Consider the following 26,113-nt stretch of genomic DNA (forward strand, 5'->3'; position numbering starts at 1 on the left):
TGTTGTCAAGAGGTATTTTCTCCCTTAGTGAAAAAGAAAATCTAACAAATAAAACAGAGATCAGCACCTGGCAGAAATTCTAACTTTCAGTCATGAGAAATGATGCCAAACTGTGAACTATTTAGACATTATCTGTCCACCTTCCTGATCGTTGACTCCTACAAACCACTGGGCTTCTGCTTTACTGTTATTTCTACTTGTGCCTGCTACCTTTCTCCCTTCGCTTTTGGTTTAATGTTCCCTTAATCTGATTAAATGGGGATTTGTCTCAATTGTCCTTAAAAAGACTCCTCCAACCCTGGAATTAAAGGACCAAAAATATTGTAAATAAAAGAATTAAACTGGTGTGTGTTCTAATGTTAAAGGAGGGAAGGAGAAAGGAAGAGAAGGAGAGACATCCACTGAATAAGAACGCACAGTGTGGTCAGCTGTGAAGTGAGGGTCTTTGGGGCCCTTTAGGAGGGTCTGAGCCTTCCTGACTTTGTCCAGGTTTTGCTGCCACTGGACTCATTCTTAGGCCCCACTGGAGCAGTGTGGCCCGGAAAAGACTCCCACAGTGGGACAGGTCATCTTTGGCCCACTCTTGTCTGCCCACAGATTGCCTCCCTGGGCGCCTTCTGGCATACTACTGTTAACTCTGGACACACAGGTTAATATCCTTGATCCTCGCTTTCTGCAACCCTGTGTTCTTCCCTTTAACTACCATTATTCCATTTCCTGCAAGTCTGGGCAAAATTTTGCACGAAGCTAGTTGAAACCAGCAATTTCATGAGCTTCTCAAGCTCCCTCCCTCTGGGTCATTATTTCTAAATCTAGGACCACAAAAACTGTATATACCTTCATATCACTATCCTCAGTATCGCTGCAGTAAATAAAAAAATATAACATTTGTAAACATAAAAAGACTTCCAAAAATGGGTTTGGGTTGGGGTTTAAAAATAGTTTCTTCATTAGAGTATGGAAGAACTGACAAGGATTTTAACTCTGAGACCAGCCCACGCTGTCTGGTAGAAGTCAGTGATGGCGGCAGAGGGCAGACACTGGCTACTGTGGCTGGAAAGCTGGAGGAGGCAGATGGCTTTGGGGATCATGAAGATGAGCATTTGGTCACTAAGACCTTCCTAACTGCAGCTCCACCTTGGCTCCCACAGTACTCCCTTTGGCAGCATCCTGGGTTCCCAATAAGCTTGGGAGCCAACTCTTCTCCCAGCCTGACTTCTTCATGAGGCCCAGCTGCTTCTCTAAAGTGGCCAAACCCCATGGTTACAGTTGGAAATTCAGAGCCAGGGAAGGGGCACAGGCCAACTATTAAATGGGCAGAAGCTACAGGATCCATCCCTGAACATCCACAGCCCTTTCTAATTCGGTTTAGGGGCCCCTCTGCCTGATCCCTTTCTTCCCCATGGCTAAATCATTGTGTGTTCAGTTGCATCATAAAACCCTACTGGTTTTTAAGCAGTATTTGATATGTCCACTTGGCAGTGTTTGCCGAGTTCCTAGGATGCAGTGTGGGTGCTAGAGAGGTGTTCCGTTTCAGAAGGAAACTGCCTGGGATTGAGTCCTGGCTCTGCCACTTACCTGCTATGTCACCATACGCAGCTATTTCACCTCTCTCAGCCTTTGTTTTCTCATTTGTCAAATGAGGATAATCATAATATGCCCCCCATAGGGTTGTTACCAGGACCAATCCATCTAAAGTACTTAGTACATGGCCCAACACATCTATAAATTGCTCTGTAAATGGTGAGTACTGATGTTCATGTGCCAATGGGAAATATTACTCTCTTCACCACCAATTCCCTCCCCAGTTTGTAGATACCAGATTGAGGCCCAGAAAAGTTAAATAAATGTCAGGGTTGTATAGCAAAATGGCAGAGCAAAGATTGCCATCTGGGAAGCCTGTTTCTTTGCTCAGTACCAATTGGCCTGCACTATTACCAAGAGCTGGGTCTTTTCTTTCTTACTTTTTGTGTCATACTCCCATTCTGATGCTCCCATTGGCTCATTCTACTACCCTTAACTGATATAAATTGATCACCTGCTATGTGAGAACATCGTGGCCTGCACTGGACACCCAAGAGTTGACATAGGATCTGCCCTGTGGAACTTGAGCTATTGTGGTAACTAAAGCAAATAAATACACCCACACAAAGTCACAACCAAGGCTGTGAGGGTCACATTCAAGGTGCTGAGACCCTGTAGACAGGGTCCTGATCTCATCTGAGGAATCTGGAAAAGCATCCTTGAGGACGTGTGGTACTTGCATTGAGACTCTAGGAAATAGGGGCCCGGGACGAGGAGAGCATTCCAGCGGCTCGTGCAAGCCACTGGCAAGGAGGACTTACCTGAGGAACAGAAAGAAGGCCAGTGTGGCTGAAACAGACTGGGGGGAAAGCAGAAGGAGATGAAACTGGAGGCAAAGGCAGGACCCTGGACATGCAAGGCTGCATAAATAAAGTAAGAGGAGTCTTTCAAAGAGTTTAGCCTAGAGAGTAAACAATCAGATGTACACTTTTAAAGATCACCTAACCACTATATATAAAAAGGAAGAAGAGCATGGTTTGGAGTTCAGCAAGGGTGGGAGTTGAGATATTGATGGATTGGACCTGTTGGCAGTACAGAGGGAGAGAAGAATGGATTTGAGAGATGTTTAGAAGGCAAACTTGACAAAATGTATTGATTGACTGACTGGATGGCTGAGGGTAGGGATCTGATTTGGGATAAAAGATGATCAGTTTCACATAGGATATGCTGGATTTAGGCATCTGTGTGGCATTCTAAGCTCTGGAGCTTAAAGGACAGGCCGGATCTTTCTCTGGACCAGCCACTCATCAGCTGAGACAAGTTCCTCACTGGCCCATTTTCTCTGACCCTGGCTATGCCTTTTTAAAGATCCTAACATTTGTTTCCCTTTGGCTTTTCAGGATTCCAGCCAGGCCATTCCTCTGGTGGTAGAGAGCTGTATCCGGTTTATCAGCAGACATGGTAAGCAGGATTCTAGCCTTGTCCATATCTGTGCAAAGTTGGGAAGAACTTCCAGGAATTCTTTGAACAGTAAACGTAGAGATTGACTTCCCATCCAGACATTCTCAGAAAAGGAATAGCATCTTATTTGTTCATGTAATGTTTTCTACCTCAGAATGGCCAAATGTAGACATTGAGAGAAAGACATCATATGTTTTGACCCAAAGTGCTTCAGCCACTTACCACACTTCCTTTTCTAGCTTGAGAGTAAGTTTTAAATTACAGCTGTTATGTGAATTAGCACAGCTGGTATGATGTGTGACGGTAGTTTCACCATTACTCACCGTCTTCGCCATCTCGGTATCTCCCACTGCACAGCCTGAGCCATTATGTCACATTGGCTTTTTGCATCAGGCTGCTTTGCAAACAACTCCTTTTGTAATGTTGCATCGATTGCTAATAATACTCAGGTTTTGTTCTGGTTTGGTCTCACTGGATACAGCATCACCAAGAGCTCAGTCAGTAGCTGAAAGTTGTAGGCCACATGTGAGAGTCTGTAGGGGCTGGCTCCTTCTCAACCTGGGTCATGTCATGCTGTCTGCTGCTTAGGTGAGGCTGTCTCAGAAACTCCATTCCTCCTTCACCAGCTCCCAGGTTGCTTGGACAGAATTTAGGGGTAGAGTTAAAATGCCACCCAGAGAATTATCTTTCAAGTGTAAGAGTGTTTAGAAAGCATAGGTATCTGAGCTAGCACCAAGAAGATTTCTAGGAACAGGCCATCAGAAATTGTTTTTCGGTGCTGTCCTGTCTAGATGTAAGAAAAGAGACAGAATGACCTTCTAGGAGCCAAGGAGGTGTGTAGATAATTGCTGGTTTCAATTCAGAGGTGGCCCTTCTCTTTTCCTTCCTCTCTCCTGATAAACGGGGACATCACTTGGGTTCATTTTTGAAATAGTAATTATTTTAGGATGTCTACAACTTATCCCATTCTAATCAGCTACAATGTCTTCGTCTTATCTCTATTCATTTGAAGTAATAGCATTTTATATCACTACTGAACAGTCCACAAATATTTATCAAGCCCCTGATCAGTGCTGGGCAGCATGCATTGCCAAATAGGAGAACAAAAACAGGGACAATACACTGTTGCTGTCTTTACCTGGTTTTAGGATGCAGCTGGGAGAAAATAAATGAGCAAGTGAAAAGTTAAAAAGAGATAAGCTGTAGTAATTCAGAATGGCAGTATAAGAAATTTCACAAGATAGTAATGATTAATGGTCAAGCATTTGGCAAAGATAAGTCCAAACTAAGTTCAGGGGAGGAAGAATTATTTGTGCCTAAGAGACAATAAGAAGAGCGTTTGAACTCCTATTTGTTCACCCATGCATTCCATTTATTCATTCATTCAACAAATATATACATTGATTACTCGTTACGTGCCAAGAAAAAGTTCCTTTCTTCGTGAACATTATTTTCTAATAAAGGACAAATAAATAAATGAACACTTGTGTAGTCAATTAATATGCAGTATGCCAGGTATTGGTGAGTGTAATGAAGAAAAGTGAAGCATGGTGAGGAGATGGAGAAAGGAGAGGGGGCACTGTTCTAGGCAGGTTCAAGGAAAAGACTTAGGGTCACCAAAGGTGACAGTTGAGTTGAGTGGTGAAGGAAGTAAGAGAGTGAGGCTTGGGGGAGAAGGAACATCGAACACAGAGATCCTTGGCATATGCAAGGACCAGCACACAGGAGGCCATTGTGGCTGCAGCAGAGTGAGTGGGTAGACTTTAGGGCTTCATTGGCTAATGTAGGTGTTTCGGTTTTGTTCTGAGTGTGTTGGGAAACTATTGGATAATTTTGAACAGGGGGTGATTTTTTTTAAAGGTGGCTACTTCAGTAGCCCAGGAAAGACACAACAGTGACCTGGACCAGGATGTTAGCTGCAGAGGAACTGAGAAGTGGATGGGTTTTGGATATTGTGTCTTGGATGTACCTGTCCCTTGCCCCTGTACAGGCACAGTGCACGAGAAGAAAAAACTGAGCATGTTTCTGTGGGGTGGCTATGGGAAGGCAGGTATGCTCACATATTGCTGATGACAGTGCAGATTGCTACAACCCTTCTGGAGGGGAATTTGGCAAAACTGCATATGCACTTGTCTTTCTCCAACAACATACAAAATACATATGCACAAGGTTATTTATTGCAACATCATTTGTAGTTGTAAAATATTAGAAACAACCTAAATGCCTTTATACAGAAGAGTGGTTGAATAAACTGTGGTATATCCACACAGTAGAATACTGTACAGCTACAAATAAAGAATGAGAAGGAACTCCAGGAAATGACATGGAGAGGCTTCCAGGATATACTGTCAAATGAAAAAGTGCATAGTGCAAAAGCATGCTGCCTTTGTCCTGGCCAGGTAGTTCAGCTGGTTAGATCATCATCCTGATATACCAAGGTTGCAGGTTCAATCCCCAATCAGGGCACATACAAGAAGCAACCGATGAATGCATAAATAAGTGGAACAACAAATCATTGTCTCTTCCCCCCCCCCCCCTCTCAAACCAATAAAATAAAATAATAAATCATGCTACCTTTCATGCAAGAAAGAAGAGGGTATAAGAATATACATGCATCTTTTCAATTCTGCAAGAAGAAATACAGGAAGGGTGAATTCAAAAGCTAATATTTGATTGGTATCTACAAGGATGTGGAAAAGGGTGAAACGAATATGGTAATGGGAAATGGGAGGGGAATGACATTTCTCTATGTATTTCTTCTTGTGTAATTTTGACTTAGGTTATTTTCAAATAACTTACCCAAGTCTGATTGGTTTTATACTAAGAAAAAAATGAATAAGATTATGGAAGTGTCGGGTTGGTTATGTGAGGCCTTCTTACCTGCGTTATAATAAAAAGCCAACTGCTTTTCCGCTTTACTTTCTGGAAACTGACCATGTATTAATGTTCCTACTTTTAGAATCATTACATTAGATACTAAAGGTTATATCTGTTGAGCAATAACACAGAGTGGTCCTTCTAAAGCATAGATTTCCAAGGGGAAACAAAAACCAGACTGAAAGGTACCTCAATGTGTCTCAGGCCTGCTGCCTGATTTCCAATAAACTCACCTCTGATTTCTTTCCTGGCGGGTCAAGGGGGGGGCGGGAGAGCCAAGGCAGCGTATCCTTGATAGTCTAATCTACCAAAAAGCACCATGATGATCCTCTCCTGGCAAGTTATTGGCTTTACCAGCTAGAACACGCCAAGTAGTCTGGTCCCTGAGGTGACATTTTCTTATATTCTGCTGTGGTTTTGACACCTCACTGGGTGTGCGACTATTTCTGATTAAACATTACATGGCTGTTCCATCTTATTGGTAACTAATATGGTAGTATGCCATTGGTACTAAAGGGGTTTTAACATGCCTCCCATTCTGTGAAGAATATTCTAGAGATTCCTTAAAGGAGCAAACAATTCAAGTCCTCTTAAAAAAGAGATAATTAAATTTCTCTTGCTTCTTAATATTGCTTCAGTTGGATTTAAGGGTTCAGTGCTGACCTATGTTGTTTACCTTCAGAGGTCTAGCTGATAGAATTCAGCCACCCACTCACCAAGAGAGTAGCCCTAAAATGGTGGGCAAAATGTAGCGTTATTCTTTAGTTTTCCTAAAAAGAAATTTGTTTGAGATTTCTCTGACATCAAAATTTTCATGGGATCGTGCCATAACAGACTTTGGCAAAATGCCCAAGATTGAGACACAGGCTCCTGAGAAAGCCTGGACAGGCCTGAGTGACTAAAGACGCTAGTTCAGTTCAACCCTGGGCCCAGCACTAATGACGTGCTTCCTGGATCCCTGACCAGGTTTGTGGTTGCATGGGTGGTGCTTCTATAAACCATATCCGTGTTCAGACTAACAGATGGGTTCTGGTCCTCTGTCCTTTCACTCTAGGAGGCCCCACAAGACTGGCATTCAGGAATGAGTAGCCAGAAGGCCTGGGTTTGCATCCTGGCTCTGGTTTTTATCACCTAGGCAACCTAAGGCTGGTTATAACTTATCAGTCCCCTCATCTAGAAAATAGAATCGCTGGTCACCCTTACCTTACTTACATGGCTGTTGTGAGAACCAGTTGATTTATTTATATGACAGCATTTCTTAGCACCAGTTACCACACATGCATTATTTTTATATGATTTTGTGTACTTCAGCCCAAGAAGACAAAGTTCTGATGCTCATTATCATAGTATAATATGCACAGGTTTGTCTTTATTTTTTATTTATTTATTTATTTATTTTTTATCCTCACCCGAGGACATTTTTCCATTTTTTGTACAGACAGAGTGGGAGGGGGAGAGAGGAAGGGAGAGAGAGAGAGAAACATCGACTTGAAGGGACACATCGAGTGGCTGCCACCCACACGACCAACCAGGGCCGGGGACAAACTGCAACCGAAGTACGTGCCCCTAGCGGGAACTGAACCCGGGTCTCTCCGGACCGCAGGCCGACGCTCTAACCGCTGAGCCAAACCGGCCAGGGCCACATGTTTGTCTTTAGAGTAAAGCTGCAGTCAAGGGCCAGTGGCTAGCACAGTGTCTGGAAATTCTGTCTGTTGGCCGACCACTTGCCTTTTCATGGACTCTTTTTTTCTTAAGTATTCAAAACATCGTGCCCTAGAGCAGCCAAACAGTGTTAGAACAGCTAAAGCAATATTATATCTTCAGACCTTATGACATTCCCTTGATGCTATCTGAAGACTGGCCTGCAATGCCCGCATTTCCGATTCCTGATCCTGGGTGATAAGAAGGTGCAAGAGGGTCACTTCTCTACTTTGTATATAGAAACAGAGACAAAGGTTAGGGAAGGAGCCTGCCTCCTAGTCTCCCTAGGAATCAGAAATGGAGTCAGGTGTAGACATTTCTCCCCTAAGTCTGACGGTGCTTGCTTTCAGTGAATGCCTCCTATCCATTCCACTGACTTTTCCAACATTCTTGCACATGTTTTCTCCTTTGGTTTGGAAACTGAAGAAAGAGTACTTAAATACACCCTGGCTGGCAGAGATAGACATGCAACTAAGTTTGGAGCTATGTGAATTTGCCTTTTCTTACCCTTGATCACTTTTCCCTGACTTTCCAGGACTGCAGCATGAAGGAATTTTCCGGGTGTCAGGATCCCAGGTGGAAGTGAATGACATCAAAAACGCCTTTGAGAGAGGTGAGAAAACAGCCTAGAAGATAAGACCAAATATCTCCAGCCTCCTGGAAAATTGGCTCCACTCCTTATCCCCTGAGAAGTCCCCAGAGGTCAGGAAAGCAGCTAGCCTTTCTCTTCGGCCCAGCACCTTGCTCTGTTGTAGACATTTCTCCCTAGATGTGCAGGGAGGTGACCACACCCTTCTCAGCTGCCTTCTTCTCAGCCCCACTTATCTTGCTTCCTGTGGATGATCTTCTGAAACCCAAGAAGTTAACTGTGGTATCTGGGCGGTTTATGGCTTTATCCGGAACCCTTGGTGGCGGTTCATATCAAGGCTAATGCTCCTGTTCATTGTAGCCCATTTATTATTCTGTGGGCGATTAAGGTAATGGGCAAGCTTTGGCAATTTCCGTCACTATAATGGATATATATAGTTGCAATTTGAGGTTGGTCCAATCATTAAATCTAATTACATCTGATATGAAATTTTCCGTAGGGAGCTCTAGCATGATTGTTCTCTCTTAAGTAGGTGTCCTTTGTTGCAGACCAAGAGAAGTGAGAGCTATGCAGAGAGGCTGGCCTCCCTGGCTTCATTTTCCTCCTGCAGGAGCTTAGTCCCAGCCTGATTTCATGCTTCCAAAGAGAGCCCATCCCCAGCCCATAGGGAATGTCCCCGAGCTAGTCTGTCACAAGTAAATATATGCTAAGGGACTCTTGTGTTCCTCCTCTGGCCCGGAGCAGTCTTTGCTTTATCTATCTCCTGGTTTGTCCTTCTCGTGGCCACCATACTGGACAGAGAGCTGATGAACTGGGATGAGGACTTGAATAGGTCACCCCTGTATCACCCCCTCCGTTTCATCCTATGTATGTTACCTCTCTCACTCTCTTTCCTTTTTGGGGGGCATTGTATTTATCAGGAGAGGACCCCCTGGCTGGGGACCAGAATGACCATGACATGGACTCCATAGCCGGCGTCCTGAAGCTTTACTTCCGGGGGCTGGAACATCCTCTCTTCCCCAAGGACATCTTCCATGACTTGATGGCTTGCGTCAGTAAGTACCATCCTGACCTCAGACTGGCCTCTGGGCACTCCATAGCAGCAGATAAGAAATTTCCACATGGTCTTTTTTCTCACAAGCTTTGCAGAAATATTTTCCTTTATTTCAGTGAAGTTTTCCTTCTCATGATCACTTCTTCATCCCCTGGTGAGGGAGGGCATTTTAGTTAAGAGTCTACAGCTACACGTCAGATGCCTGGTTTTTTTCTTCCTAATTTACCTTAAATTCCTTTGCTATTCTGGGCTTTATCTTTCTTTAGTAAAATACATTTATATTTATATGTAAGACATAGTCCTTTTCAGTTATTGGAAGCTCATACATTAGGGCTTGTGCTTTTTATGATACAAAGGGAGAAGGCATAGGTGTTGCAAATATTTCTTGTGTTTCTTTAAACATGGCATGGCTTACCTGCTAGATATTTTAATATGTATTCTTCTAGGAATAACCCTCTACGCATTTATTTATTTATTTATTTTTTTTTTCTTTATTGATTTTAGAGAGAGAGGGAGAGATATAGAAACATCGATGAGAAAGAACATCGATTGGCCCACAACCTGGGCATGTGCCCTGGCTGGGAATCGAAGTGGCAACCTCTTGGTGCATGGGTCGATGTTCAACCACTGAGCCACACCAGCTGGGCCCTCTGCACATTTAAAAGTAGCAATATAACCCAGCCGGTGTGGCTCAGTGGATTGAGTGTCGTCCCATGGACTGAGAGGTCCAGGTTCAATTCCCAGTCAGGGCACATGCCCGGGTTGTGGTGTCAATCCCCAGTAGGGGGCGTGCAGTAGGCAGCTGATCAATGTTTCTCTCATATCGATGTTTCTCTCTCTCTCTCTCTCTCTCTCCCCTCTCTCTCTAAAAATTCAATAGAACATATTTTTTAAAAATATTTTAAGTAGCAGTATATTTTCACAGAAAGAGATATAGTCTATTTTATCCTCCTGAGAGGTTCTCTGTCTCTTACTCTAAAATTTGGGGCTTAAAAAGGTATTCTTGGCCATTTACTTTAGTTCATTATATTGAAATGTCCTCTCATTTGTTTTCCATGGAAAACAATCCATGGGAAGTTAGATTAATACCAGACCATCCTTGAATCACACCCATTGTAATGGTGGCTCCAGAGACTGGAAAAGGCAGTGCCTTTGAAATGGAGAAAAGATCCTTTTCCCCAAATCAATCAGTCTCCATTCTCCCCCATCCCACCCCTACACCAAGTTTCCGGTTTGACTCAGTGATGCCCCTACCATTGTCCTTCTCTGTGATTCTGAGAGAAAAAGGGCGCAGAGCATTCAGGGACCTATCTTATTTTATTTGGGGGGAGTCTAGTGGAAATGAGTTCTGTGGGCAATAAAATATATGTATCCTTTGTGTTTTCATGTCTTTTTATAAGACTGGGCCTACATCGACTATCTTCAGTGAACCGGGGCTACCAAGATGGTACGAGATACATTGGCTGTCCAACTCCCCCCTTGAAGTGTGCTCTTCATCCACTGCTTCCCATTTCTTTTTTATAAAAAGATACTCATAATATCCACAAGGCACACTGGAAGTGGGGGAGCTGGCCACGATGGAGGTCACACCTGTAATTAATCTGTTCATAGCATGAGAGTCAGGAAGCTTCTTTAGGCTTCTCCTAGATATCCCTGCTTACACAGGGGCAGCCATTCTTGCCTCTGGACACATTTTCCTCGTCTGCACTGCACATGGGGAAAGATAAGCCAGATATGTCCAGAGGATAAGGTGATGCAGATGTAGAGCAGGCAGGACAGGGCCTGCCCAGACTCTCTCCCTCCTCCCGTGTAGGCCTTCCAAGGGTGTCAAGCAGTCATAGCAGGTTTATGGGCAGTTCCTTGTCTGTGGTGGTTTTAATAAAAGGATGGTAGATGCTTGGGGAATATATCCACACTTTCTGTGCCAAAGGAGCAAATACCTTAACTCCTGCATTGGTAAGTGTCTGGAGCCTGGCATGTACCCCACCCCGAGGAGCCACAGGGATGAAATTCCTTACACAGTGCACCAGTGCTGTAAGGGCTTGACCTGGCCACTCTCTGTGTTACACCTGCCGATAGTAAGGGTCTTCTTACCATTACTCCCTGGGATCTCAGTCACAGTGGAGGGTAACACGTAGTTTTCTTCGTTTCAGCAATGGACAACCTGCAGGAGAGAGCTCTGCACATCCGGAAAGTCCTCCTGGTTCTTCCTAAAACCACTCTGATCATCATGAGATACCTCTTTGCCTTCCTTAATCAGTAAGTAGACTTCCCAGTGAGCAACGGGACCCGACCTTGGCTTCTGCCACTAGAAGTTTACATACAGACCTATGTCAGTTCATCCAGCCCGACAAATATTTATTTATTTGTTTGTTTGTTTTGTTTTGTTTTGTTTTGTGGTATGTGCCCCTAGCGGGAACCGAACCTAGGACTCTCTGGTCCACAGGCTGATGCTCAACCACTGAGCCAAACTGGCCAGGGCTGACAAATATTTATTGAACACCTACTACGTGCTGGGTACAGATGTATGCTGTAAGAATACTTTGTTAAATAAGAGATGAAAGCCCTGGTATCACTGAGCTCACATTCCAGGGGAGGAGACAGAGAATAACAAGTGCTTAGAAGAAACAAAGAAGCGTAACTTAAGGGATAGAGTGCAGGGTCTGAATGGGGCAGGGCTAAAATGGAGAGCCACCATAGGGGGCTGGTCCACAAAGACTTCTCTGAGGAGGCAGTACAAGCAGCAGTCTCAGTGAAACGAAGGAAGAAGACACAGGGACGTTCAAGCCCTGAGAGTCATGGTTATCATGGGTTTGGGTTTGGGAAGCCATTGGATGGTTTTAAGCGGGAGTATTGTGATCTGATCTATATTGGTTTTTTTTAAACCCACCAACTGCTTCATGGAGAAGCTACGGTAAGAGAGAGAGAGCAGTGAAGAGAAGCAGGGAGACCTTCAGAGGTGATTGTACCATCTCGGCTGGGGTGGTGGTGGCTTAGACTGGGGAGGTGATGAGAGAGAGTGGGTAGGAGGGATCAGGTTTGGGATCTATTTTGAACATGGCATTGACAGGACTTCCTGATGGGTAGAGTGGAGAGTGTGAGGAACAAGAGGAATTCTGCTTTCTTAGCATGAGCCACGGGAAGTTGTGATGCTATTTATGAAGTCAGGGAAGACCAAGAGTGGAGGAGGGAAGACAAGCTGCCACTGTGGGCATGTTAAGTTGAGGTACCTGTTAGACCTCCAAGGGGAGGTTCTAAGTAGGCAGCGGAATATCGGAATTTGATGCTCAGGGGAGAAACCTGGAGTCATTGTAGCTGAAGAGAGATCTGAGGGGACTTTGGGCTTGGATGGAGCATCTCACCCAAGCACGTGTTCTTGCCCAGGGCATTGGAGTCCCCGCGTGGCAGCCAAGTCAGCAGGCAAGGACATGTGACACGTGACACTTCTCTTGGTACCTGTCGCTTCACATTGCTTTCACTGCAGCATCTCCTTCAGCCTCCCGTTCCAAAGGTTAAATGGACAACCTGATAAGGCCCATAGATCTGTTTCCTTTCAATCCACTGTGTCTTGAAAATTGAAACATTTAAATATCAGGGAGTTAACGTAAAAAATACTGGGTTTCTAGCTTCTCTTGAAAACATTATTAGATTTGGCAATACTGGCTCTGCCTCCTGCGTGGCAGCAGCTCTCTGTGGAGTAGATGAGGAAGGTACTGCCCGGTTCACCACGGACCCCAGCAATCCCCAGGTCCGAGGCTGAATTCAGTTGCTCTTTATCTTCACTCTTGCTTTATGGTTTTTCACATAGTAGAGAAAGATTTTCCTAGATTGATGATTATATTAAAAGAAAACAAAAATTAGACCAAGGGGCTTGGCTATTTTTTAGCACATATTTCTTTGTAAAAATGAAGAGTCTTCCCAGTCGGTTGGTCTCTACTTCAAAGGAATACAAGTGTAGAAATCATTTCATGAGCCTCAGCTTGCTTACAAAGTCATCCTGGCTCTGTAGGCATCTGGGTTAGTGACCTCAGCCTGTGATCTTTCTGGGTCACCCACACTGTCCTTTAGCCCTGTTGCTGGTCCTGCAGCCTGCCCCCTCCGTGTGGCTGTGTCTGCTCCATTCATTAGCCAAGTCCTGACTCAGCACCACAGCTGCCTTTGAGTTCAGAACCCCCATGACTCACGCAGGGTGTTCACATACTGCCCAGTGCAGGCTGACGGAGATGGAAACTGGTAAGACTCTGGAGTCAGTCAGTCGTGTCAGGGCGACCATCCTTGTCTCCTCCGACTGACTGTGACCTGCCCTCGATGTGAGCCTAGTCTGCTCCCTAGAACAAGGAGCGTGACGGTAGTGGGTGAACAGGTGGGGAGCAGGCAGGTCCTGGGGTGAGCGTATGTGTGAACACAGTGGCCTCATTCTCTTCTCCACATTTTCTTCCTGGTTAAAGGATGGGAGGTGGGGGGCTTGCAGGAGGGAAGAAACAATAGAATAAGCATCATATAGTGATGGAGATAGTGGCCACTTTTGAAGGAAACATGGGAATTGCACTCATTCAAATGATTACTTTTGTTTTACTTTTTTTGTCTGATTAAAAAAAGATTAACTTGCTCACGGAAGTATTTTATTGAAAAGATATAGCATTAATAACCACAATGCTTCCTAAAGTAAATGAAATTCAGGACACGGTTGATAAAGAAGACCACCTCCATGGGAAGATGACAGGTGATCAGTGTGCGCTTATTGACAAGTGTAGATAGTTAACAGGTAGATCCTGCCCTAGACCTTCAAGACCCTTTTCTGTTATTGCTCTGGGTCTTGGATGTGTGTGTACTTTATTTCAGGCTATGCTTTTTTTTCTTTGGTGGTACCCATCCTCAATTTCAATGAACCAAAATATTTTAATATATATAAATATACATATGTACATATAAATATATGTATATATATATGTATGTATGTGTATATATATCAGTAGATTGTGGCTGGGTTTTGGAGATTCACAGATGCTCATGTATTTATTCACTTACTTAATACACATGTATTCAGCATCTACTGGGTTCCAGTCCCTGTTTTAGTTGTGGCTATTTAAGAGTGCTGCACAGTTAAAGTCTCTGCCCTCATGGAGCTTATGTTCTATTGGAGAAAGACAGACAAAACTGGTAAGTGCTTATATCATATATCAGAGGATGAAGGCTGGAGAGAAAAAGTAAGGCAGACAAAGGGGCTGGAGAGTGCCAGGGGTGGGGATGAGGGTTTGTTCTTTATGCATATATTTTTGAATTTTTTTTCTTTATTGATTTGAGAGAGAGAGGAAGGGAAAGGGAGAGAGCGATAGAAACATCGATAAGAGAGAACATCGATTGGCTGCCTCCCGCATGCCCCCACTGGGGATCAGGCCCACAGCCTGGGCATGTGTCCTGACTGGGAATCCAACCGGTGACCTCTTGGTGCATGGGTCAATGCTCAACCACTGAGCCACACTGGTCAGGCGAGAGTTTGTTCTTTAGTATACAGTGGTCAGGGGACATCTCACTGAACAGGTGACAGCGGGCAGTGATGTAGGAGGAGAACTGAGAATGAACAGCGTCCCAAAAGCCACAAAGAGAAAGTATTTCAAGGCGGGTTTGGTAACTGAGTTAAATGCACAGACAGGTCAACTAAGAAAAGGGCTGAGAAATTATTTAACAGCATGAATATCATTGGTGACCCTGGTGAGTGTTGTCTTGGTGGAATAGAAGGAGCAAAATCCTGATGGTGTCATTTCAAGAGAGAAGGGGTGGTGATATCAGATGGATAACAAAGTGTAGTAAGTCAATATAGTAGGGTGGTTTTCAGCCATCAAAAGGGGTGCGGTACTGCCCTGGCCAGTTTGGCTCAGTAGGTAGAGCATCGGCTTGCAGACCTAAGGGTCAAGGGTTTGATTCCTGGTCTAGGGCACATACCTGGCTTGCAGGTTCATCCCTGCAGGAGACAAACAATTGATAAGACACTCTCACATCGATGTCTCTGTCTGTCTGTCTCTCTCCCTCTCTGTCTCTCTCCCTCCCTTCTTCCCTTTCACTCTATCTAAAAAATCAATGGAGCCCTGGCTGGTTTGGCTCAGCGGTTGGAGCATCGGCCTGCGGTCCGGAGAGACCTGGGTTCGGTTCCTGATAAGGGCACGTACCTTGGTTGCAGTTTGTCCCCAGCCCTGGTTGGGTCGTGTGGGTGGAAACCACTCGATGTGTCGCTTTCACGTCGATGTTTCTCTCTCTCTCTCCCTCTCACTCTATCTGAACAAAATATCGAAAAATGTCCTCGGGTGAGGATAAAAAAAACAAAACAAAACAAATAAAAAATCAATGGAAAAATATCCTCAGGTGAGGTTAAACAAAATAAAACAAATAAGTGATGAGGTACTGACACATGCTGCATTGTGGATAAACAATGAAAACACTATACCGAGTGAATGGAGCCAGTCATAAAGGACCACATACAGTATGATTTCGTTTGTATTAAATGTCCAGAATAGTCAAATTCATAGTCAGGATCATGTAGCCAGGGGCTGGGTTGGGGTAGGGGGAGAATGGGAGTGACTGCTTAATGGATACAAGGTTTCCTTTGGGGTGATGAAGATGTTCTGGTACCCTAGCCCATGTGGCTCAGTTGGTTGGGCATCATCCAGTGCCCCAAAAGGTTGCCGGTTTGATTCCCAGTTGGGGCACATGCCTGGGTTGTGGGCTAAATCCTGGTAGGGGGCATGCAGGAGACAGCTAATCAATGTTTCACTCTCACATTGATGTTTCTCTCTCTTTCCTCCCTTCTGCTTTAAAAATCAATAAAATAATCTTTAAAAAGAGAGAGAAGAAAATGTTCTGGAACCCAAACAGTGGTGATGGTTGTACAACATTGTGAATATGCTAAATGCCACTGAATTGTATATTTTCAAATAGTTAAAATGGTAACTATTTGGGAGGGGGGACTGGACAAGGTGTATGATTCCTCTAGGGCCTCCATTACAAAATACCACAGGCTGGGTGACTGAAACACTAGAAATGTATTTTCTGACAGTTTGGCACCTAGAAGTCCAAGATCAAGGTGCCCCGGGGTTGGTTTCTGGTGAGATCTCTCCTTGGCTGGTAGCTGGCCATCCTCTCACTGGGCCCTCACATGCCCTCTCCTGTGTACACACGCTGGCTGTGTTTTGTCTTTTTTGAAACTAGGTCTCTTCATTTTTTATTGTTGACAGTATTACAGATGTCTCCCATTTTCTTCCTTTCTGCCTTCCTTCACCCAACCCCTCTTCTCTTTTTCTTATAAGGACACCAGTCCTGTTGGATTTGGGTCATACCCTTATAACTTCATTTAACCTTAATTATGTCTTTAAAGGTCCTATCTCCAAATACAGCCATATTCGGGGTTAGGGCTTCAACACAGGAATTGGGGGCAGGGCACACTTTAGTTTATTACAAAAGAGGTGGAGAGCCATCAGAGAATCAGAGACAGCTGGTACAGACAACTCTCAAAGAATTTAAGTATAGAGGAGGAGAGGTGGAACAGTGATTCAGTGTGGATATGGGGTTAAGAGATTTTTATTTTTAAGATGGGTGGTATTACTGCATGTTTGTATGCTGCTTGGAATGACCTCGTAGAGAAGAAAAACTGATGATGAAGGAGAGAGTAAGGACAATTGCTGGACTGATATTCTTGAAGGAGGTAAGAGAACATGGACTCCATTGCATAGGAAGGAAGACAGAACATAAAGGAACAGATGCAAGTAGGTTAATAGGTTGGGGAGCGTGGAGGATGAGACAAGGTGAGTGGGGGAATGAATGCCTTTGCAGGGCCATCGGAAAGAATCTGCCAGAATTACTTCTCAGTGGTCTTTTAGGGAGCCTTTTGGGGAAGACTGTTAAATCATGGACTTAGGGAGGAAAGTTATGACATCTCATTGTGAAAGCTATGTAAGACCTGATGGAGTCTCAACCCCGCATTTTGCCATGGCAGATAGTACAGCTTCTGGTCATCCTTTCCAAACCTGTAATCAAACCTGATGCATAATATTGTACCCATAGTCTGCTGGTTGTTGCCAAATCAAACCCCCAAGGCCTGCGAAGTTGAAGGTTTTTAAATGAAATGTGATGTATTTAAGATAGTCTGTCCAGAACTTAGTGCTCTCCCTGGGGGTTTCAGGTTTCGATGTTGGGATCTAGAGCCCTCCGCTTGTTAGATAATGCCTGTCAGGAGAAGAGGGTAGACTCTGGGCAATCAACTACTGCTGTCTGTTCCCGGACTAGAACCAAGGGTTCTGTATCAAGAAGCAATCAGAATATTATAATTATAGAAAATATCTCTCGAGCCCCACCTACATGCCAGCCATAGTGCTTGATACTTTGCATATATTACATCATTTCATCTTCACGACAGCCCCCTAACAGAAGCATAACATGGCCCCCATTTTCCAATGAAGAAACTAAGGAGCTAGACAGAGTCATGGAACTGGCAAGCAAAGGACCTGTGGCTCAAAACCAGCTCTGTTTGACCCCAAAATTCTTGGGCTATTTTATTCTTTCTTTTAAAATGTCTTCAAAGAGGCAACTGTGCATCATTGAAGAGTAGAAAGTCCAGAAAAGTGCATGGTAGAAAACAAGTTTCCCTACCAATTCTGATTTCCTCATTGCCCCAAACCCTGCATTCCCAGCCACAATGCTAACCTTTCAAAGCTGCACAAAAGCTGAGGAGTTCAAATCAACCAGGGGGGCTCCCTGGTGTGACAGACTGAAGCTATAGAAATGCAGCGCAGCTCTTAGGGACGGCATGTGTGGAAGTCGACGCCAAAAGAACGTTTTAAGAAGGAGCTGTTACCAGTGCTTTTTCGTTCAGCTATTTCCTTAAAGATAAAAATCCAGTGTTTGAGGTCTTATATTGGGCGCAGCCTTCAGGGTCTTCAAGGATCATGAACACAATTGTATACAAAGTTGTGTGTATTTGTACGTGCACATATATGAATTTTTCTGGGGAGAGAATCCCTAGTTTTTGTCAAATTCTTTTTTTTTTTTTTAATTTTCTTTTTTATCCTCACCCGAGGACATTTTTGCATTCACCTTCAGATAGAGCAGGAGGGAGAGAGGGAGGAAGAGAGAGAAAGAAACATCGACGTGACAGAGACACATCAACTGGCTGCCACCCACACAACCCCAACCGGGGCCAGGGACAAACTGCAACTGAGGTACGTGTCCTTAGCGGGAACCAAACGTGCCCTTAGCAGGAACCAAACCTGGGTCTCTCTGGTCCACAGGCCAACGCTCTAACCACTGAGCCAAACCGGCCGGGGCTATTTTTTTTTGTTTTTATTTAATCCTCACCCGAGGATATTTTTCCATCTATTTTCAGACAGAGTAGGAGGGGGAGAGAGAGAGAAACATTGATGTGAGAGAGAGACATCGATTGGCTGCCTTATGCATAACCCCTACCAGTGCCAGGGACGAAACTGCAACTGAGGTATGTGCCCCTGACCAGAATTGAACCCACAACTCTTTGGTCTGAGGGCCAATGCTCCAACCGCTGAGCCAAGCTGGCCAGGGCTTTTTGAAATTCTTGTAGGAGCCTGTATCCCCAAGAAATTAAGAACTGTGACTTTAGTTCTTAATCCTGAGTGTTCCCATTGTTGATGGGAAGAGAAGGATCTTGGTCAATATTTTTTTTTTTTTTTTTTATCCTCACCCGAGGACATTTTTCCATTTTTTTTTTGTACAGAGTGGGAGGGAGAGAGAGGAAGAGAGAGAGAAACATCGATGTGAAAGGGACACATCAAGTGGCTGCCACCCGCACGACCAACCAGGGCCGGGGACAAACTGCAACCAAGGTATATACCCTTAGCAGGAACCGAACCCGGGTCTCTCCGGACCGCAGGCGGGCGCTCTAACCGCTGAGACAAACCGGCCAGGGCGGTCGATATTTTAATGGGAGTACAAAATGGACCGGGACCTATGAGACTATAGCCCATGTAGATGTGTCCCCCTCAGGTCCCTGGGCACTGTAGCCCCCATGAGTTAAACAGTCCTTGCCTTAGAAGGCTCAGCAAGGTTTTTCATCTCTTGCAGAGCTTTGATGGGGATTCTCATGGCTAGAGTTTGTTTCCCTTTGACCACCAGACTTCCCAGAAAGTTCTGGTTTCTTCCCATGTTACAAAATATTGTCAGATCACACTATAAAAACAGGACCCTCCTCCTCCTTGACACTCCATGACACCAGGAACCGGCCAGCCTGGGATCAGCTACAACTTGTTGTACCCCGTGCCTCAGTTGTCCCTTTTGAGGTTACCAAGGTAATTTCCAGTCTCTCTCTCTCTCTCTCAAGTTTTTATTTGACTGAGAAGTAGACTTGGAAACTTCTCTCAGCCTTTTTGAATCTCTGCACTCTTTTAACTGAAGAGCCAGAGAAGGATTGTAAAATTACATTTTTATGACCTCCTGTGAAGCAATCCAGCCCCTGAGATCTGTAACCTCACCCATCAGTGGCCTCTCTGCATTTGACTAGGTCCTAGAGAACAGTGATTCTGAGTCGTGACAGTCGTTCACATTCACTGCCGTTTCGCTTATTCTGCAGGTGTTCTCTTAGAGGGATGGGGATGTATCAGAATCTTCACTAGAGGAGAGAACCATGCAGTTAGAGAGAGACAAGAGCAGCAACTCTCTTAAAGACAGCTGAGTCTCGGGCCTCTGGTTCAGCATCAGACAGTTTTGGTATCTCCTCAGGCTCTGGCAGCATCAGGTGCTGGGACTTTCTGCAGATGCCTCTCAAGAAGCCGGAACTCTTTAGCAGAGCTCACTGGTCTGCAGGCTGGGCCGGTACATCTAGAGCTGGCCTGGCCTTCGGTTCCTGACAGGTGGAGACCAATGGGAGCTCACCAGGTGCTCACTGGGGGGCTTATCCTTGGCAAGGTTAGAGGTGTGGCTGGAGCAGCTGCTGGCTGAAAAGAAGGGAGTTCCCAGAATAAATAAATAGCCAGTCATGAAGTCAGACCACATCCAGAGGAAGCCTGAGCAGAAGCTGAACAGCATGCTGACCTTTTGCAGAATAAATCCTGAATGTAATAATAGCAGAGGATGTTATGAAAATGAAAACAATTGCATTAGCTGTTCCAGAAATAAATCCACTGGCTTGATGGAATATAAAAGCTAATTGGTTGCCTTTTTTTTTATAATAAGTCTAGATCTTAGAATGAAATATCCCTAATAATTTGATTATTTTGCTATGCAAGAAGGTACCATGCCTGTCTTCTAACCCTGTTATTCATCTGAAGACCCGTCTGGGTTGGTCTTTTAGAGCTGTGTCCAGCTGTGCAGAGTGGTGTGTTCTCGGGGCAGGGTGGGTTTGCTGGGTAAGGTCTGGGGTGGGATGGTAAGTAGGATTTGAAAGGGGAGCTGGAGCCCAGCCCATGTGGCTCAGTGGTTGAGTGTTAACCCATGCACCAAGAGGTTGCCGGTTCCATTCCCGGTCAGGACACATGCCCAGGTTGTGGGCTCGATCCCCAGTGGGGGGCATGCAGGAGGCAGCCAGTCGATGTTCTCTCTCCCTCTCCCTTCCTCTCTAAATAAAGAAAAAATGTTTTTTTTTTTTAAAAGAAGACAGGGAGCTGGAGAGAGAGGAGGGGGTGAGACCTACAAGGAGGCACTTCTGATCTGCCTTTCCTTGGCTCCTAAGTGACCATCCTAGTGGTCATTCTCCTTCCTGCCAACTTTCTAGAAGGGCTCTGATGCCCAGGAAAGCAGGTGGCAATTTGTGGAACTTCTGTTCCTGCTCTTGGCTGTGCCTCCTGCGATTGTGTTTTCTGGGCATTCATGCGCATGCTTTCCAGCTTGCACCCTTTCCCTTCTCCTCTAGTTTATCACAGTTCAGTGAAGAGAACATGATGGACCCCTACAACCTCGCCATCTGCTTCGGGCCCTCGCTGATGTCAGTGCCTGAGGGCCACGACCAGGTGTCCTGCCAAGCCCACGTGAATGAGCTGATCAAAACCATCATCATCCAGCACGAGAACATCTTCCCAAACCCCAGGGAGCTCGAGGGCCCTATCTACAGCAGAGGAGGCAGCATGGAGGATTACTGGTAGGGAGCTCAGGGCTGGAGGAGGGGAGGGCATCACCAATGCACACTGGCCGGGGGGCCAGATGGCCAAGCAAGACGAAAGGGAAATACCCAAATCCTCCCAGCCTCCCACTGCCGAGCTCTTCAAGCTGCCAGGATCTTCGGATGGTGTGAGCAGTGCCCGACCTCGGCCTGATCTATGGAATAAGTGCCATCTCCGCCACCTTTCTTTCCTATGAGTTCTGAGTGGTGCGGGACCATTCTGAAAGATGATGACCAGAATACAGTAATGTTTCTGCTCTCTAGGAACGGAGGTTTTGTACAGCTGTATGTGGAACTGCGGTTCACCTGTCACCGGTGTGCCTCTCGGGCTCCTGCTCCGTGCTGGGCTGGAGACAGAAGCAGTCCTGGTCCCCAGGGAGTGTCCTTCATGTTGGGAAGGGCTTAGATATGGGACATGGTTTGCTGACTGAGTTTGTAAGATGATCGTTTAGAATGGTTTCAGAAATTCGTGAAGAGAAAGAGGGTAAGCTCCCTTGTCAGCAGGTTGGCACAGTGGCACCCTGAAGTGGGACTTTATTCTGTAGGGCGAGGTTCTCATGACCTGGCCTGGGAGCAAAGCCAGGATCCCAAGGCGCTTAGACTCTTCTGTCGGACAAATACGGACTCACTTTCCATTTTACAGAGAAAGTCACTGCAGTGCACAGAGGCCAGTGACAGTCTTTCAGGCCACCCCAGTGGTGGGGGTTCCAACCCTGATCTCTTGTCTTTTAGTACAAGGCACTGTCCACTACCCCACACTGCCCCCAGGAAACCACTTACAGTGTCATTTTTCTCCTAAAGACAACTGCCTCTCTCTTTTACTCCCTAACATCCCTTACCTTCTCCTCCTCCCCCTCCCAGTTCCCCCAAATAGAGTTTCAGCCTGGGCTGAAAGCATATGCCAGCCCAGATGGGATTCCATCTGAATTCAACATCTGGAACCAATTCAGCCAGCCCCATTGCTATCGACTGAGGTAGGGAGGACAAGGGAGGTTGTTTACTTAATTAGAGGCCAATTGGTCCACGCCTCTCCCTCATCCCCACAGAAGGAGCCTCTTGCCCAGGGAGTGAAGAAAGTGATACGCATGTGTCTGTGAACATAAAAGCATCACTGACATCGCTGGGTTTCATCTTCTCCACTGTCCTACAGATCCCTGTGTCTGGGTCCGAGCTGGAGAAACCTCGGCTTGCCAGCTCAGAGAAAGCCTTTTGTCACTGACAGATGGTTGGTGGGAACTGGGGAGGTTGTTCAGGTCTCAGCCTGCTGGCTGAGGAGCTCCAGGGAGCTGTCCTTGTACATGTGACGCAGAGTTAGTTTCCCCCTCCGTGAGTGTTGGAAAGCTGCAACAGTGTTCCCAGTTCCTACTTTACTTTCCTCCTGAGTCTGCCCTCAGCGCTGGCATGTTACACCGCTGCAGGCTCTGCACTGATGGCAGGGCGTAGTTCCTCACAGCCCCTTCCAGCCCTGCTCCCTGGTGGTCCCAGCCCTGTGGAGCAGACAGCACCCCCGCAGGGAGAGGGGAGAGCTGGCCCCAGGGGCACAGGCGGGAGGACACCTTCCTCCGAGTCTCTCCAAGGTGTTCTCCTTGGCCCCTCGTTGTTTGTTATACACCCAACGTTTATTAGCCGCCTCTGGAAAAACCACAGACTAGTCAGGGAGTGTTACTACCACAGAGACAGGCCTCAGGCCAGAAGCACCCGAGGGTCAAGAGTCAGTGACCTTAGGGTTACAGGGACAGGCTGAACACTGGGCTCACACCCACTCGCAGGGCGCCCACCCTTTTCTTTCCTTTGGGAGAGAAGTGCCAGCACTGTGAGCTGAGACCGATGAAGGAGGTGAGGCAGGGGTGGCAGGAGGGTGCTGGTGCCCAAGAATTCTGAGAAATGGCCAGGCGGCCAGAACAGCCCGGAAGAGGGAGCACCCGGCCGCTTGGCCTCCTCATGCCCGTGGAGAGGAGAGGCCAGTCCCACTCCATCACATTGGCCAGCCCTGGGACCGGAACCAGGTTTGCTAGGACTGCCCGCAGTGTGGCGTGCTGGGCTCCCGAGACCGCAGGTGGTGGTGGGCCTGGGGGTGTTGCTGGGGTGTGGGCAAACAGAATTCGAGGGCAAGAAGGGACCTTTAAAAAACATCATCTTGCTTTTACCTTGGAGCAGTGGTTTTCAAAGTGGGGTCCCTGGGCCAGCAGCCTCTGTGTCACATGGGACCGGTTACAAATGCAGACTGACCTAGTGAATCAGAACTCGGGGCAAAGCAGTCTGTTTGTAACAAGCCATCGCAGAGTCTGAAGTTTGAGGACTGCCCCGTAGTGGATAGCGCGTCGATGGGCTTGGAGCCCTAGGCGAAGTGAGCCTTTGCCCTGTGCACCCCGGGCCCCAGGGGTTTCCAGAATGTCACTAAACTCAGAGGGTTTTAGGCCCAGAAAACAGTGAGAAATCTTGCCCAGATTTTTTGACAAAGAGGAACCCTGTTAATGTCCTTCCAGAATGTCCTCTAGAATCTGCAGAACCTCCTTGGAACTGACTTGCTTCTAACGGGGTTAGTTCTGAACCGGTCTCCAGGTCTTCGAGGAACTTTCTAGGAGTGAAGTACCCATCCCATGAGGAGGGAGAGGTATAGGCTCAAAGGTAGAAACTGAGGCCAGGTGAGAGTTGAGGGGGTCATGGTGCTTCTATAGAACTACCTGGAAAGGCTCATTTTATCTGCCAAATGCCAGAGAAAGAACCTTTAGAGATGAACAGGGTGGTGTTTTTTTCCCTCCCTCTCATGTGCACTATGAAGTCCGTAGGCCAGGAGATGGAGTGATGAAATGACTTTCCTAGTAACTTCCCTGGCCATTCTCGATTCTCAACCCTGGATCATTTTCGACTTCGTGAATTTTTCCAAGAACTTGACCTGACTTCCATCTCTTGCCCTCTTGCAGAGTTCAGCCCACAGCAGACTCTTCTTTTCCTGCTCTTGTTTCCCACCCAGTCCTCTGACTCACCTCCCTCTTTGTACAGTGCTTAGGCTGAACGACAAAGCATCCTAGAGACATCAAGCAAAATGAGAAAGGAGGAGAGGAAGTACTGCTTATCAATCGCCCCCTTTTATTTCGTTGAATCCTCCTTCAACTCTGTGAGCAATACAGACCATTCATAGATTATGTAGCTGAAGCTTAAAGAGATTAAGTAATTGGCCCAAGGTCACACAGCTCCAAGTGTCAGAGCTGATTTTTGGATCCAGTTGTGTCTGATACTAAAGCCTGGTATTTTTCTTCCACCATGCTCCCTCCAGGAACTAATTCACCTAGAGAAACAGCCCTTGAGAAGTTGAATCGTTCTGTATTTTCAAAAAGATGTATAAGTTCAAAAGGGGTTCCCTTTGCCCTAAGTAGTCTCCAGCAGTTTTTGTAGCAGGAGCTGGACTAGAGAACCTCAGGAACCTTGTATGTCCTTATTAGCATTTGGCGGTATATCAACGGGACATAGAGAACATATGATAGAGTCCAGGCCCTTGCTCCCAGGAAGCTGTATCAGGGAGAAGACAAGAATTTTGTAAGGCAGCACTGAGATCCTGGTTACTCTTCCTTCTGTTGCAGTGACAGCCCTCACGGAGAGACTACCTCGGTTGAAGACTCCACCCAGGATGTGACCGCAGAGCACCACACAAGCGATGACGGTACGAGGCCCTGCTTGGGTCAGCAGGGCTACCCGGGCCAAGGCCACCCTGTGCTCCTGATGAGCCTTCCTGCCCAGCAGTCCCCTGCAGACAGGCAGAGAGCTCCTTTCATTCCTTCCCTTTCTTAAAGAGGCAGCCTCCTTCTCGAAGAGAGAGGTCTCTATGTTAGACCGGAGGTGAAGAGCTAGACATTCCATAGCCCCAATATCCTGCCTTCAGCCACCTGACAGCTCCTTGTCTTGCCAGCATGTCAGTTCCCGTCACAGCCCAGACTCCTGCCAGGTAGCTAGAGACCAAAGTGAGGAAGAGCTCATTTGAAAAGTAGTAAGCCTGGGGAACATAAAAGCTCGGTGCCAAGAACCCAACAGAAGCAAGCCAGAGGGGAGTGGGAATCAGGATGCAGAAACCACACACCTCACGCCTGCCAGCTGGAAAGATTGACCCTTTCCAGAGGACAGACGCGTGGGCGCTGCGCGGCTTGGCGGGTGTGCGGGAGGGGGATGCACAGCGGCCGTTGTGGGCCCTCGCAGTGCCCAGGATTTATTAGGGCCTGTCCAGCCAGCACATTTCCCCTCTCCAACAGTTCCGGGCCCTGTTTCTGGATCGCTTGGGCTCTGGAAGTCTCAGCAGCTGACAAGGGGCCTTAGAATGTTCTGGGCGGAGAACGAATGGCGCAGTCTGTGGAGCTTTCCCTGCTCCCAGCCTTGCAGTGAATTCTAGTCCTCGGCGAGCTCTTAAAGGGGAAAGCATTAGGGCTGCTTATTTGGAGCCTGATGTCAGATGGGTCTGCATGATCATTTGCCACATTGTGGGAGGGAAGTAGGTGAACTGGGGAAGACATATTTGGTTAGAGCCTACCGTGTGCCCACCACTGCTAGAGGCTTTCTGTGTCTCACGTCCCGATCCCTGGTGAAACAGGTAGAGGTGCTTGTTTGTTTTTGGAAAACTGAGGTTAAAGGGTCAAGTGCCATACCCGAGGCTGTGTATACTGAGCGTGGGGTATGTAGGAAGCCTCTGTGGTCTGCCTGCTGCAGTGACATCTCGGTCCTGCCCGTTCGGGGGCAGACCCCCAGCCAGGGCTGTCGGCAGGTCTGGTTTGTAAGCAGCTTTCTCTCCACCACTCAGAGTGTCTGA

The 26,113-nt window shown here is 46.5% G+C and overlaps 1 protein-coding gene across 4 annotated transcripts in view; it reads left to right on the forward strand.

Moving 5' to 3' along the window:
- SRGAP2 (SLIT-ROBO Rho GTPase activating protein 2) overlaps positions 1-26,113 on the forward strand; it is a 249,457-nt gene that overhangs the window by 211,715 nt on the left and 11,629 nt on the right. For all 4 annotated transcript variants that reach the window (XM_036273719.1, XM_036273722.1, XM_036273720.1 and 1 more), the window contains exons 14-19: positions 2,925-2,985; positions 8,099-8,176; positions 9,073-9,207; positions 11,360-11,465; positions 21,073-21,297; positions 24,900-24,979. In XM_036273719.1, coding sequence (XP_036129612.1) covers positions 2,925-2,985; positions 8,099-8,176; positions 9,073-9,207; positions 11,360-11,465; positions 21,073-21,297; positions 24,900-24,979 — 685 coding nt within the window. The remainder of the gene's footprint in view (positions 1-2,924; positions 2,986-8,098; positions 8,177-9,072; positions 9,208-11,359; positions 11,466-21,072; positions 21,298-24,899; positions 24,980-26,113) is intronic.

Source organism: Molossus molossus, unplaced genomic scaffold (assembly GCF_014108415.1).
Source record: "Molossus molossus isolate mMolMol1 unplaced genomic scaffold, mMolMol1.p scaffold_m16_p_20, whole genome shotgun sequence".
Lineage (NCBI taxonomy): Eukaryota > Metazoa > Chordata > Mammalia > Chiroptera > Molossidae > Molossus > Molossus molossus.